The sequence below is a fragment of the Tursiops truncatus genome, chromosome 7, assembly GCF_011762595.2.
Source record: "Tursiops truncatus isolate mTurTru1 chromosome 7, mTurTru1.mat.Y, whole genome shotgun sequence".
Classification (NCBI taxonomy): Eukaryota; Metazoa; Chordata; class Mammalia; order Artiodactyla; family Delphinidae; genus Tursiops; species Tursiops truncatus.
The window spans coordinates 9,812,311-9,828,026 of NC_047040.1; the positions used below are offsets into that span (position 1 = coordinate 9,812,311).

The following is a 15,716-nucleotide window of genomic DNA, read 5'->3' on the forward strand; positions in this document are numbered from 1 at the left end:
GTACAAATGGGGCTATTCTGTACGTACTGTTCAGCATCTTGCTTTTATGCTTAGTAATATATCTTGAGTGTTTATCCATGTTGGCTTATGCAGATCTTCCTCAATTTTTTTAACACCAGACAGTATTTCCATTTTTTAGATGCTCTATAATTTATTTAATCATACCCCTATTGATAGATAACTCATTTTCAGGTTTTTGGTATTAAAAACAACAGTAGAGTGAAAATTCTTGTATATTCTTGTGTGAGAATATCAGTAGGATAAATTCTTGAAAATGGAATAGTCAAATTAAGGGGTTCTTGAATTTTTCATGAGCATTTATTTATATATTGGCTCTTTGCCAATAAAACTTTTCCTCTTGGAAGCAATGGTGTTGGGGGTTGAAGTTGACTCGCAAGTCCCACTTAATCCACAATTACCTTACTAAATACTGTGAACACCAAGGCTGCATCCTCCACTGACCTCTTGGGAAGCGACCGTGGCTAGATGTGGGGAAGCAGCCTGATCACGGGAAGGACATTACTGTGGACTTGTGCGGTCCTGGTTTTGAATCCCAGCTCAGGTGGTTACTCCTGGTAAACAAGAGCTCTGAGCCACAGGCCTTGGTAAATGGGGTAATACCTGTGAATAACATAGTGCAGTACCGTGCCTGGTTCACAGGAAGTGCTCAGTAAATGGTTGCCTTAATTGCTATCATCAGTTGTCACTCTCTGAGCAGTGAGCAGCCTCTGGGTGTCTATTCAAAGTGAAATTTCCCCTCCTCTGATGGAATATTGATAAATTAGATGTTTCTGAGATAACTACTGATTTTCTAAACATACTATTTTAGGATAACAGGCATTCTGTAGGTATGTAGTTTTATTGATGTAATTAGACCTTGACTTTTCTGTTGCAAGGTAGATACAGGTATCCCACGAGGGGAATCTTCATCCTCCCCTCCTGAAGGGTTCGGATGGATGCATATAGCAGAGAGCAGTGTTTCTCAGGCCTTTTGACCGCAACCCACGGTAAGAAATACATTTTGCATTTTGATGCGGCGCATAGCACACAGTGTCTCTCCCACACACACAAAACATGAAGTAGTACTTACTTTACGAGTGTGACACGCTTTTATATGGTTTTCTAAACTTTTTTTTCTAATGCAGTCTGGCCCCTATTGGTTTCCACATTGTGCAGTATGGAAAACATTACTTATTAAGTGTTTAGAGCCAGTGTGTGGTTCAAATTCAGGTTCTGCCACTTATTACATGTGGAAACCTGGGCAAGATTCTTTTCCCTTATAGGTTATTAAAAAATATTGAGTATAGTTCCCTGTGGTATACAGTAGGTCCTTGTTGGTTATCTATTTTATATATAGTACTGTGTATATGTTAATTCCAAATGAGTTTTATTTTTTAAAAATCCTAGTTTATACCAGAATGAGAACCAAAGAACCAAATCTATTCGTACAATAAAGACTGCTCATATAACATAACTGTTTTGATGGGTTTCTTCAAGCATTATTAAATTCCATGCATTTTGGGAAGAAGAAACCCAAGACAACCAACTTTGCTCCTTCCCTGGCTTCTCTGGAGTCCCAGCTGCTTCTTGTATAAAAGGGAGATAGTAACAATGTCCACTTTGGAGCATCGTACGAGGAATAAAGGACCTAACACACTTAGAATAGTGTTCAGCACACACTGAACTCTCAATAACCGTTTGCTTTTATTAACCAAAATGCTGAACAAAATAATACAACTGTCTATTTGATGTCGCCCCTCGGGTGTCTTAAAGGCACTTCCAGTTCAGCATGTACAAAACAAAACTCATGAGCTTCCACTCAAACCTGGTTGTCTTGCCATGTCCCCTGCTTGCCTCCGGTACTTCATCCATCCAGGGATACAAGCCAAAGGCCAAGAAATTTGACACTACCTTCGTCTCTCCTCACTGGCCTCTACAAGCTGCGTAGTCTGGTGAATTCCACCCCTAACTCACACCCACATTCCTTCCCCTCTCTGTCTCCACCCCTCTCACGCAGGCCAAACCACCACCAGCTCCGCCAGAGGCCGCGGTAGCCTCTGACCTGGCTTCTACCCGAGCCCCTCAAACCCTTTCTTCATATACAGCCAGAAGCAACCTTTCTTTTCTTTTTGCTTCCTTTCTTTCTTTTTAATTTTCCAAAAGTATTTTACCTTTTCATTATTTAAAAAATTTTTTCATTGTGGTAAAATACACGTAACTACCTTAACCATTTTTAAGTGTAAGTACATTTTATTGCAACCATCACCACCATCTTTCCTCAGAATTCTTTTCATCTTGCAAGACAAACTCTACACCCATTCAACAGTGACTGCCCATGCTTCCACCCCATCTCGCCCAGCCACCTTCCCTCCCTCCCTCCCTCCCTCCCTCCCTTCCTTCCATCACCCAACCCCCTCCCCAGCCTCTGGTAACCACCATTCTACTGTCTGGGGGGTTTTTTCCTATATGTTGCACATATAAGTGACATCATGCAATATGTATCTTTCTGTGTCTGGTCTATTTCACTCCAGTTCATCTATGTGGTCGTAAATGGAAGAGGCATCTTTTCAAAGTGCAAATCTGAACCCTCAGACCCTCCCTGCAACCACTGTTTCCATCCTTGCCCACACCAAGTTGCTATTAAAGTACATCAGTGGGGCTTCCCTGGTGGCACAGTGGTTGGGAGTCCGCCTGCAGATGCAGGGGACACGGGTTCGTGCCCCGGTCAGGGAAGATCCCACATGCCGCGGAGCAGCTGGGCCCGTGAGCCATGGCTGCTGAGCCTGCGCGTCCGGAGCCTGTGCTCCGCCAACAGGAGAGGCCACAACAGTGAGAGGCCCGCGTACCGCAAAAAAATAAATAAATAAAATAAAATACATCAATGACTAAAGAGCAAAGGCCACACTCTTGCCTATGGGACTGGGAGGGCTGCCCCTACACTGTGGGGAGGTGCCCCGTCTTCACTCAGACAGTCTCTGCCTTGCTGCGTTGAGCGGCCACCCTGTCCTCCTTCCAGCTCCTCACTCTGCTTTCCACCTCCTCCCAGGTCTTTGCCTGGGACAGCCTTCACTTTGCTGTTCTCCATCCCTGGTGACTATGCACTCACCCTTAGAGCCACACTTGCTGCGGACCCCCATCACAAAAGCTCTCCCGATTCCCCAGTTAGATGGCGAATCCCTCGTCCCCTCTCGAAGCAGTGCCACTCTGGTCCCTCGTGGCTTAGCCCACTTGGACTTCGCCAAGTGGCTTAGCCCACTTTTCTCTCAGTTTCCCCTTGCTTCTTACCCCAGGCACTCAGCACCGTGCTCAGCATATAGTAGGTGCTTATTGATGACTGGTTCAGTGACGGGATCGCTAGGAGGGAGGCGAGCTGTGCCTTCCATTCCCCCCGCTTCTGCATCTTCTGAAGATTAATGAGAGTGTTAACTTTTTTCAGTCTCATTGACTGTTTTGATTGTCCACCGAACTTATAGCTACAGAAAACATAAAGACATTTGAAATCCCGCCTCACAGTTATTCTAGGCCGCAGATGGTTCAAAAATTATCTAGCTAGCTAAGTGACATCTACTCAAAACTAAGATGTCACTAAGTGGCATCTACTCAAAACAGACTTTCATTCCTTTACTTTCAGACTCTTTTTAAGTCTGAAAAAGACTTAAAAAGTAGGTGGACAAATTAATCTAGCTAGATTCACCTGGGTAAATGAAAAAACAGATGTGGGAAATGTATTTTAGAATTAAATTTGTCTATCGAATGAGGTCTCTTTGGTGGAGTGGAGGTGGTCGGTGGGTCTCGTTTTATCCTCAGCTTGGCCGCTGACTACCTGCTTTACCTTGAGCAAAGGCTCCGAGTCCAGCCCCTATGTAGCTCCTATTTTCGTACCGATTGAAATGTTAAAGGCGAAAGCACTTTAGATGATACAAAACCTCAAACAGATTGAGTTTAAACCGAAATGCAAATGCTCCCTGAGACCCAGAAGTGCGACATTTTTTCCCTGAACAGTTGGTGTGCCTGCGTTCCTGGTCACGCACGTGCCGGGGCTGGTGAGGTCATCCCTTCCAGCGTGCTCTGGTGCATGATTCTTCTCCGAGCCCTGCCGCAGCCACTATAGGAAATGATCCATGCACTGGGACTCCCTGTATGCGGCAGAGCGATGGCTTACGGACCGGGAGACGGCAGCTGCAGCCACCTGCTGCAGATACATTCGCTGCCTCGCAGACCCAGTGTTGGATTTATTCAGATCCAGCTTGCCTCCCAATCCACCTAGCGTGCAAAGCAGCCACATTCACTTATCAGACAACTTTCAGATGACAATAGGGTGGAAGAAGCAAAGGGCAGGGGCAGGGAGGAGAAACAGAGGTTCAGGAGAAATTTTGAGAAAGTTTTCCCCAAAGTCCAAACAGCTTGGAATTCAGAGTTTGGGGAAATAGAGTAGATGGTCAGAAATGCAAGCGACTTAGGCAGCCTGTCAGGCCTGGGGCGGTGTGCCGAGCACGTAACCTAGTACAGTTGGTTTTCTGCTTCAGTGGCCGTGTGCGGTTGTGCACTGGCTGTCTATACACAATCAGTGTGATGTGTAAGCTATTTACACAAAGGTGTGATTGACCATAGGAACTCATCAAGAACTTGTGTGGCTGCCGCACGATCGGATCTGAGCGCTCCCCCGAGCTGGAGTAGAAACAGTATTGGCGGCCCTCGTGACAGTGCTCAGTGAGTGTTACAGCACACCCTGTGAGTGCTGGACTCTGGCCTACGACTGAATTTTTCAGAGAATGTTGAAATACTTGGAAATCAAGTGAGTCATGCTTCTCTTTCAGCCAGAAAGATGACTTGTCTCTCTCCATGTGCACCAGGTTACTGCCAGATGAAAGGGTTGCCAGTCTGGGACTGAGTCTTGGTTTCACGAAACACTCCCCCTCTTCCGCTGCGGCCGTTAACTTGCAGTGATTTATGTCGTTCCATCTGCCCGTGTGTGCGCTGGCTGCACGGGCTTTGTCATCAGAAAGGCAGGCTCGAGTGGCAACACCAGACTTCGAGGGCCTTGGTGTAAAACTCAGGAGCCAGAAGATCTGGACACATGCTCAGAAGTCATTTCATTCATCCCGTTCTTCTCAAACTCTCAGGAACCAGCCAGGCTCAGGGCATGGGTCAGTGTTCCATTAGGCTTCTAGGAAAAAGGTCTGCACACTCGAATCCTTGTTTGGGTGTTTACCTGTGCTCTTGTGCAGATCGTAACGTTTCAAGGGAAAGAATAGCTGATTCTGAGACTCCAGTGTCACTGAAGATGTCGCTAAGATGAGAGTATGAGGACCCAGAGGTGACAAATACTCTCACCTAAAGTGGGACAGTGGAAACAGGCCTGAGGATTTCACAGAAAGACAGGCCCATTCCCACCCACCCCTGAATCCCATTTCCAAGCACCCAGAGTCCTAAGGTGGAAATCATGGCCTGGAGGTAATGGTGGTGGAGGTGGCGGTGTGAGTGAAGTAGAGAAGGCATCCTCTTTCCCAAGTTCAGTTTCTCTTTGATCTTATCTAGCCCTTTTTAATCTTCACAGCTTCCTTTCAAATCCTGGTCACATCATCTGAACCATTCCATTTGTACGCAGGTCTGTAAACGGGACATAATTAGACACTCTTGACCTGTGCCAGATACAGCGATTATGTCCATCCATCCACTTTTTTCATGCCCATCCAGGTTGGTGGGGTTTTTTTGTTTGTTTTTTGTTTTTTGCGGTACACGGGCCTCTCACTGTTGGGGCCTCTCCCGTTGCGGAGCACAGGCTCCGGGCACGCAGGCTCAGCAGCCACGGCTCACGGGCCCAGCCGCTCCGCGGCATGTGGGATCTTCCCGGACCGGGGCACGAACCCATGTCCCCTGCATCGGCAGGCGGACTCTCAACCACTGCGCCACCAGGGAAGCCCAGCTTGGTGCTTTTTGAATGGGCACAGGGCAATGCCCAACCATCCTCAGCTCAGAGTGTGTGCCTCAGAGGATAGGGTCCTCCTCCTCTGCATCCTTCCCTCTTCCACCACTGCAGCTGCTCCTCCTTAGGGACCACCCACCATGAGCCCAGCAGTGGACTTTCTTACTTTTCTTTACACGTTTTCTAACTTAACGCTCACAGCAAGCTTATAGGGTATATGTTGCAAGTATCTTCTTATAACGGAAGAAATTGAGGCTCAGGGAGGTCAAGTAAACCTTGCAGCTGGGATCAGAAGCAAGGTTGGTGTGGTCCCAAGGCTCACACCCCTTCTGCTAGTTAGGCTGGAAGATAATCCCATGGATGTTTTCTTCAAATGACTTATTGCTTACTTTTTAATTATTACAAACGGACTGCATTCTTCTCTCTCTTTTTTTTTTTTTTTTTTTTTTTGGTTGGAAAAGACTGAGATGTGTAAAGAAGGAAATAAAAATCCCACACAGGCCTGCTTTTCAGAGATCACTGTCGTTAGCACACTGCTGTGTGAGGCAGAGGCTAAGAACTTGGACCCAAACTTGCCGACATGCTCACCCGGGAAGTGACGTCAGCTTCCTAGACATTGTCTGTAAAGTGGGGAGAAGGAATAATGTATCTTCCGGGGGTTGTGATGATTAAATGAGATGTTTTCAAAAAGCTTAGCGTAGTAAGAAAACAACAAATGTTCATCATTGGTATCACTCCATCCTGAGCTTTTCAGTAAGGTAGACGTTGGAAGCTCATATGTGATTGTACTCTACAACTAGGTTCTGTTTGGTAACCCTTTTTTTTTTTTTTTTTTAATTCTTTTGCTATTTGGTGAATATCTCTCCGTCTCACTAAGAGTTGAATATTTAGGTTGTTTCCCATTTTTCCACTTTTATGACTTGTGTTGTCTGTTGGTGGGGTAGAGAGAGAATATGGGGTTGAGAGACTCTAGCTATATCTATAACATTTTATTTCTTAAAAAAAAAAAAAAACTTTAAAAATATAAAGCAAAGAAGGTCAAATAGGAACATTTATTAACTTTGAGTGGTGAGTACATGGGTGTCTGTGCTATTTTCTGAACTTTTTTCTAAATGTGTGATAGTTGATAATCTAACATTTAAAAATTGTGCTGCTGAGATAAAGATCCTTGCACCCAGGGCTTTATGCATTTATAGGACCATTTCCTCAGCATAAATTCAGAACATTGAAATTTCTGGGTCAAAGGAAACTCCATGCAGTCCGCACAGGGGCTGTGTATCCATTCACACAGTCCCCATTTCTGTACCCCTGTCAACTGTGGTTATCAAAATTTTAAAATAATATTTGGGAACTGATATAGGAATTGCATTTTTAAAAATAATTATGAAGCTGAAGAAGTTTCTACTTGTATTTCCTTGGTGAATTCATTTTTATATTCTTTGTGCACTTTTCTATGGCGTGTTCCTGTTTTTTCTTAATGATTTGTTAGAGGTCCGTATACAGTAAGGCCTTTGGTCTGGATTATCCATAGAAAACAATTCTTCCCAGCTTGGACAGCCCTTATATTTTAGGTTCCCGATGTGAGGACAAGAAAGTCCTTCCCATTCAGAAGGCCACAGCTCATCCGCAGCCGTTTGCTTATTTCTGCCTTCAGACATCCAGTGGAAGTCCGGGCACATGGCGGAGAGCCTCACCAACATGCCCCGGCACTCCCTCTACATCATCATCGGCGCCCTCTGCGTCGCCTTCATCCTGATGCTCGTCATCCTGATTGTGGGGATTTGCCGCATCAGCCGCATCGAGTACCAGGGCTCTTCCAGGCCGGCCTACGAGGAGTTCTACAACTGTCGCAGCGTCGACAGCGAGTTCAGCAGCGCCATCGCCTCCATCCGGCATGCCAGGTGGGCGGCGGGAGGAGGCGGAGGGGAGGTGCTGCTCTCACATGTGCATCCTCAGTATCAGGGTTATATTATGAACAGGACTTTACATCCCCAAGGAGGGTTTCAAAGAATAAAACATAAGTTCAAGGTAGTGTTGGGGGACCGGACAATTAGGCTGTTTCATAAGCAAACCCCTTTACTTTGCTGCTGGCTTTCTGTTTTCATTGAATGCATTCATTCATTGTGTGTTTATCTCTGTTATACATATCTGACTCTTCATCACTGTGTGTGAAACATTTTTTTTATAGTTTATGATCTCAATGTATTTTTTGTTTCATGCCTTATTATGCTGAAATGACTGCATCTCCCATAAGAAGTCTAAAATATAATACTGCTAGAGTTGCTTCATTTCATGACTTAACAATACCTTCAAGAACCCAAACTCCCTCTATTTCTCCATGTCATCATAATTGGCTTTTTGATGTGGTCTCTTATACGTGTTCACTTCTTTATCACTACATTACTACCTAGACAACAATGTCTAGGAGTTGTGAAACATTTTCTGATGATTTTTGGGGGGATGTGTTTAGCTGTGTTGCTCTTCTAACAGTCAGTGTGAGTATAAATTACCCATTTGATTTAAGGGCTTATTTAAAGAAAGTCAAATGATGGTCATTCGGCTGTTAGAGTTCGCATTGTATAAAATAGTGTCCTCTCCTGGAGGAAAGGCTCCTGTAGAGACAGGAATTAGTGTGAGTCTGGGTGTTGGAGCGACATCGTTAAGCCTGACTGCTCCATTACCTGACTGTATTTTATTTTAATTAATTAAGTTATTGATTTATTTATTTTTGGCTGCTTTGGTTGTTCGTTGCTGCATGTGGGCTTTCTCTAGTTGCGGCAAGCAGGGGCTACTCTTCATTGCGGTGCACGGGCTTCTCATTGTGGTGGCTTCTCTTGTTGCGGACCACGGGCTCCAGGCGCAAGGGCTTCAGTAGTTGTGGCACATGGGCTCAGTAGTTGTGGCTCGCGGGCTCTAGAGCGCAGGCTCAGTAGTTGTGGCGCATGGGCTTAGTTGCTCTGTGGCATGTGGGATCTTCCCGGACCAGGGCTCGAACCCGTGTCCCCTGCATTGGCAGGCGGATTCTTAACCACTGCGCCACCAGGGAAGTCCCTGACTGTATTTTAAACCGATGATTTAACCTTCCACAAATACAGTTCCCTCAACTGTGGGAAGGGAGAACTACCTCCTTAAAGAGTTATGACAATCAACTTAAATTACAAATATTTAAAGGTTGTATAAACAGATAACACCACATTTACTTCTCCGAATCTATTACAACACGGAAAACATCAGTTCATCTAATATTGTTGAGTTTTGCAAGGAGTGTTTACTAAAAAGATAATAGTTATATTGTGTATTAAAAGCATCATCTTTTCCTTCAGTTGGTAGAACAATCTGAAGCACACAGTTCAGAAAGGGAGTGTGCTGTAGCAAAAAGGGGACTGAGCTTGATGTCTCAGGATTGAGCCTCCAGGGAACTATTACTTGCATCATCTTTGTTGGGACGTCGTGATTGATATTGTTCAAGACACAAGCAGACCCGAATTCTGCCTGAGTGGCATAGAAGCTCAGAGGTTCAGAAAGTTAGTTTTCTTCCAAAGGAAACCCACAAACCTAAGACTCAGGTCTTAGAGTGAGTCCAGGGGAAACAAAAACCAGAACCTGGCTTCCAAGGAGAGGAGCCAGTGGATGAGAGAAGTTGGGAGATATAGAGCATCTGCCCCAAAGCCCAGGGAAGCTTCTTCGTGGGAGCTGCACTAGCCTTACTTCTGTAACTTTGGGGGAGAAGAGAGAGTTAACCCTCTTCCAGGTCAAGCCCTACAGATGAGCCTCTTTGTGGGAGCCTTTGTTTAAGAGTCAACAACTCAGCAACACAGCTTCCAGGAAACATTGAGGTGAATCCCTGCAATCTCATCTTAATTGCTTATTTGACTCTTTCCTCTTGAGTAGAGAGCAGTGAGTTTTATTACTGTATCTCCAGTGGGTCCTGGCACATGGTAGACCTCACTATAATTTGAGGTCTGAAATGAATGGATATTCTCGGTGAGGGGTTGGCATAGGATGTCTTGACCTGCCTGAGAAGTAGATTCATCCCAGGGCACCAGCTTTGTAAGTGGTACCAGCCTGCAGGGGTATTTGGAGTATCTTGAAAACATTGGATGAGAGGTAGAGGATGTAAAAAGAAAAGGAGAGTAGACAAATTCATTTGTTTCTCAAAAGTCTTCCTGAAGGGGCTTAGTTCACCAGGAAAGAGCAGACTCCATAGCTCTATACGGGGATGTATTGGGAGACCCAAGAAATCAGATTCCCTCCACACTCCCCTACCCTGGAGGAATCTCTGACTAAGGTCCTTTTGCATTCAAGAGGAAGAAGAGTATTTTATCTCAGCCCTGGAAGAAGTTAAGATAGGTTCTTCTGGGCTTCCTGCTTATATAGCCCGCTGAAAAGATACTTAACTGAATACTCTTGGAAGGAAAGAATAAATTTGAAAGCATTTATAAACCTGGTTCTTATTCGGTACTGATTTTTATCAAAAATATTTACTGCAGAATTCCTAACCAGCGAGCTCCTGCATGCACCAGTGACTGCAGATAAAACCATTGATGTTAATACAGTGCCTTCCCAAATATCTGAGGACATTCCTGTCTAAAAGTTTATTCGGCTATGACCTGTGGCCTCTACAGCATGGTTCTCCAGAGGCCCTGGCTGGATCTCTGGCTGGTTGGCCCTTTTGCCCCTTTTCCTGGAGACCCTGGAAAGGCATTGACAAAAACTGAGTCCTTTTTGCAATTCCCCTCTTCCTAGTTTTGAGCATCAGCCTGTAGCTAACATGCATTTCATGGCCTGTCTCCCTGCCACTAGCCTGGAGGTGACATTGGATCAGAATGACTGCAGCTGAGCAGCTGCACAGGATGAATCCTGACTGGGTCATCTGTGACGTTCCCTAGTGACCCGGGAAGTGTCTGGTGATTCTGACGTCAGCAGTCGGCTGGTGCTGGTGCTGGGTTGAGAAGGGAGCCCCCTCCTTTCCTATGTTCTGCAGCCGCTTTGCTTACACTCAGGCTGCAAAGACTTTGTGACAGACTGGCAGGAGTGAAGCCACAGCTCTGTAAGTTCTGTATCTGAGGTCACACTTCGCTTGCTGTTTGCTTACTGCTCTACCAGCTATAAGTGCCCGATCACAGAAAACAAACAAACAAAAAGAGAGCTGGGAAAGGACAGAGTCGCTTTTTCTCAAACAGCATCTCCCGATGTGGGCCTTTGTAAAGCTCACATCCACCTGCCGTTCCTGGAGGTATTGTTTAGCTGTTGACTTCCAGGGGAATATGAGCTAGAAGAATGTACATACTTTGACCTCCCTCATAACTGGTTTCAGTTTCTTTTGTTTCTTTAGTAAAATAAGGCGCACAAGACTGGTCACCAACTATGACGTTTGAGCTGTCAGTGACATTGATACCACGGCTGCACAACTGCTGTTAGTGCTTCTACGATGGTTCACACAGCCAGACACGATGCTAAATCCTTTGCAGAGAGACTGTGGGTGACCCCTATCAATGGTCTTCATCAATGGCCTGTGAAACATTTTAGACTTTGTGGGCCGTATGGCCTCTGGGTCTCTGTGACCAGCTCTGCCTTTGTTGCGTGAAAGCACCAGAGGCATTATGAATGGGCACAAACTGTGTTCCAATAAAATTTTATTTAAAAAACAAGCAACAGGCTATTACTAGCTTGCAGACTATAGTTTGCTAATCCAAGGTCTACATTTTCATTTTCTCTAGCTTCCAATTTTTTTTTTTTAAGCAATTAAGATGTCCCTTTAGGGTAAGGAAAAACAGTGCATTGTTTAAAAAAGAACAGTTGCATAAAAACTCCTGCCGTAACATAGGCAAGCTCTGACATTGGTTTAGTGCCTGAGAGTTTAAAATGGAATTCTGTAGGTATTAGCTTATTCCTTAACATCCACCCAATTCTGAGACACTAAGGAAGTATAAAAAGCTGTTAGCGTTGGAAATTTAAGTATGAATGCACATTTGTTTTGCACTAACTCTGAGATCGCTACTCTGATAGGTGTGGGAGATGGAAGGAGAGTCTTACTTCATTTCACATCTTAGCTTCCATATAGCAGATGCTGCACTTTGGGTGGGGATTTCTGTGTCTCACCTCAGGAATTTGGAGGCTTCTCAGGAGCTGGTTAGGTCGTAGTGCAAGGAATCCAGCTCCAGTTGTGCTGGGGGTGTTAGTCGTACTTTCACCAGGTACCCTTGCACCAGCGTTACGCTTTGCGATCCAGGCTGAGTTTCCCATGCAGACACAAAGCAATGCGTGTCGTCCTTCAGTTGACTATGTGTGTGTACGGTGGACACGTGGCAGCTCTTGAGTGCCTTCAGCTCTTGCTTTGTTGTGCTCAGTGGATCTGGAACGGTCATCCTCCAACCTGCCTTGACAATGTCCAGCTGCACGACAGCAATGTAAGGTCACGGCCCTTTGAACTACAGCTTGTGGATGGATTGCACAACATGGAGGCATTTAACTTTCTAGATTTGGAGGAAACAGATTATTCTTCAAACTGGAATCATATAAAAAATAAAATGGGTATTGTAAGCCTGTATTCAACTTATTACGTTGCTTGGCTTTTTCCTGCTGGCTAACCGATTGATTCACAGGCTGCATAGGATGCGACGACACTCCCATTGGAGTTCCTGCAGGAAAGCGTCCCGTGGTTACCATGTTTGGATACAGAGAGCTTTACACTGGGATTTCCTGATTTTTTTTAAATTAATTAAATTAATATTATTGGTGGTATATTGTTGCCGGTGTATCTAGCTATTTTATGAGAAATAGGTTGTCAAAATGCTTGCTCCTTTAAGTAACCTCCGAAATCTTCAGACTTGGGAGAAAGTGTTAAGAGCCCGTTGGCTTTTATATTGTTGCCCTTTTCCTCTTCTCAGATTGTGCAGACCTCAATCAGTTTAGATACACAGACCTCAGGCTGGAGTCCAATCCACATTTATGCCCACACAACTCCGGACCTTCGGTGAGGCTAACATGTTAGACATAATTTCATTGAAGACTTTTTAATAGTGCCTCAGGAGCTGTGGCTTCTCGGTGGCAGAATCCTTTAACTCTTTATCTTTGCACTTTGCTGGGTGCCTATCTGGCATGATTTGTGCCTTTGCAACTCCGGAAGGCCAATAAATCTTGAGTGAATCGGAATACAAGATTGATGAATGTTTAAAAATAAGAGATCATATGAAGAAGGCAACGTTTTCTCACTTCCCACTTGATTCTACTTCTCATCTCTGTATGTGAGAAGACAGACTTTCCAAGATATAAAAAGAAGAGATAGAAAGGTGGGGAGATGGGATTAAAGCCATGGGAAATAAGCCCGGAGAAGTCCTTGGGGGCCCATCCTGGCAATCCTTTCAAAATTTGAGATTCTTTTAAAATTTCTTTTTTAATAGGCTCCATTGGACTTGAAACAGTTAAAAGATGTTGTTTATAAAAGGGAGGAGGAGTGGCGGGCTAGTGGGGAAGATTGTTTAAATCGTATTGCCCTCCAGGGGCCTTTAGGGAAGGTGAGGTCTTGAAAGGGAAGAGACCACCCAGAAGTTGAATTGGCTTTATTTGAAGAATCGCCGTTTTAACATTGGTTTGGCGGGAAGTCCTGAGATTGGATTTTGATGCTCCTGGCTTCTGCGCTTCAGTCCTGCTGTCAAGGGGTTTTTTGATATATACAAGCCTGTTGGGACAATGGCTTTGTGCTCAGAGAAGAAAGGATGGCCTGTGTGTACATGGGCGTTGGGGAGTGATAGGCGGATGCCATGGGATGGGCGGTGCCCACACAGATTGTAGACTAACACCTTATTATTTGAAGTCATTTCCTCTCTCTGCCTTTCTCTGTCCTGGGACCTCAGGTGGCCTCTGAGCCCTCACAGCCCTCCTGCAAGTCCCAGGGGAGAGGCTGTGCACAGTGCAGAGAAGCCCACCCTGCCACTCTGCATTCCAGGCACTAGAGCGGACGTCAGATAAACTTGCCTCTCCAAATCGCTCTGGGTCTGAGAAGAAGACAAATCGATACATGTTTTCTGGAAACCTATTGTAGAGCCGTCACGCCTGACTGCTCTTCCAAGATTTAACCGACAAGCTTCGCTATTAATTTGGACTCTACGTTCTGTGAAATCCAATTTTTGCCCTCCCACGCCAAAGGCTAATATTTATACTCATTCAATGTTAATATCAAGAAGTCTTAAATTTCTGTACTAGCTAGAGAGGATATTTGAGAGTACTTTTATAGTTCCATTTGATCCTTGAAGATAAGTTATTGTCACCAATTACCTTTAACAGGACTTGAGAGCCAACAGTTCTCTAACCAGAGTCCTCCCTCCCTGTGATTTCAGGTTTGGAAAGAAATCCCGGCCTGCGATGTATGATGTGACCCCCATCGCCTATGAGGATTACAGCCCCGATGACAAGCCGTTGGTCACACTGATTAAAACAAAAGATTTGTAATCTTTTGGGGGATTATTTTTCAAAAAGATGGGCTACTACATTCATTTAACTATTTTTAAGAAAATGAAAAGCTTAAGAAATTTAAAACGTTCGCTGCTCAAGAGTTCTCGGTAGAATATTTAAGAACTAATTTTCTGCAGCTTTTGGTTTGAAAAAAATATTTTAAAAACGGAATTTGCGGCATCCATTAGACTACATTTTAACATACTTGCAGCTCTCTAAACTATATGCTTCAACTAGTGTGTGCACTTTCCACGGTAGATATTATTACGAAACCCAGATTGTTTTCTGCGGCTGTTACAGAATAAGTCTAAGCGAGGACAAGTTCGTCTTTGACATGTGAGTGTTGGCTTTTTGAGTAGACTTAGGAAACACATGTAGAGTATGAACCATAATACAGTATACCCATTACTTAAAAAGAAGTCTGAAGTGTTTGTCCTGTGAAAAAGAAACTAGTTAAATTTATTATTCCTAACCCTTATGAAATTAGCCTTTGCCTTACTCTGTGCATGGGTAAGTAACTTATTTCTGCACTGTTTTGTTGAACGTTGCGGAAACTGGAAGCATTCGCTTGAGTTTCTTTTTGTCATTTTCGTAACATTTGTCAGGCTAGGCCTTGAAAACATACATGATGACAGGGCCTAGTGAGGCAAATTATGATCAAATTGAATCTGTATTTTCCTTTACAAGTCAAGGTCTTTATAGTTGTTCCTTGCTAAGGGGTAGTAAATGTAAGAGCGTACCTGTTCCTTCAGTAGTGAGTATTTCTCATAGTGCATCTTTATTTATATCCAGGACATTTTTGTGGCTGTATTTGATTGATATGTGCTTCTTCCGATTCTTGCTAATTTCAAAGAATACTGAATAAATGTTACCAAGTCAAGGATGCTCATCTCTCTCTCTTTTTTTTTAATCATGTAAAACGTTTGGGTTTGATACTGATTATCAAACAAACAATCCTACCGTCTTTTACATTTTATATGTTCCAAGGAGTACGTTTTGGCGGCTGCTGGAGCCATTCCCTGTACCTCCTGGGAGCACTCCTGGCTTCCCAATTGTCAGGGAACCAGCTATACTGTCTTGTAAACATGAAAGGTGGAAGAAATAACAAGAATTCGCATCTTAACTCTTGCATCAGAAGTTGCCAGTGAAATGCAGCCCATAGAACTATTGAGGTGCGTTGAAATTGAGAAACACTTCTAGACGTGATGTGCAGAGAACCTACAGCTGCGAGGAACATATACGTTGTTCTCCTCTGGGAGCCAAATGAAATTGCCTTAGCAAACAGCACCTAGGTCCTTAGAAACTGGAAGGCAGCTTACAGCCACCCCTATATTCA

The 15,716-nt window shown here is 44.4% G+C and overlaps 1 protein-coding gene across 1 annotated transcript in view; it reads left to right on the forward strand.

Moving 5' to 3' along the window:
• DNER (delta/notch like EGF repeat containing) overlaps window positions 1-15,282 on the forward strand; it is a 325,355-nt gene extending 310,073 nt beyond the window's left edge. Inside the window, exons 12-13 of the mRNA XM_019923664.3 lie at window positions 7,581-7,827; window positions 14,266-15,282. Of these exons, the coding sequence (XP_019779223.2) occupies window positions 7,581-7,827; window positions 14,266-14,377 (359 nt within the window). The 3' untranslated portion in view covers window positions 14,378-15,282. The remainder of the gene's footprint in view (window positions 1-7,580; window positions 7,828-14,265) is intronic.
• The last annotated feature ends 434 nt before the right edge of the window (window positions 15,283-15,716 follow it).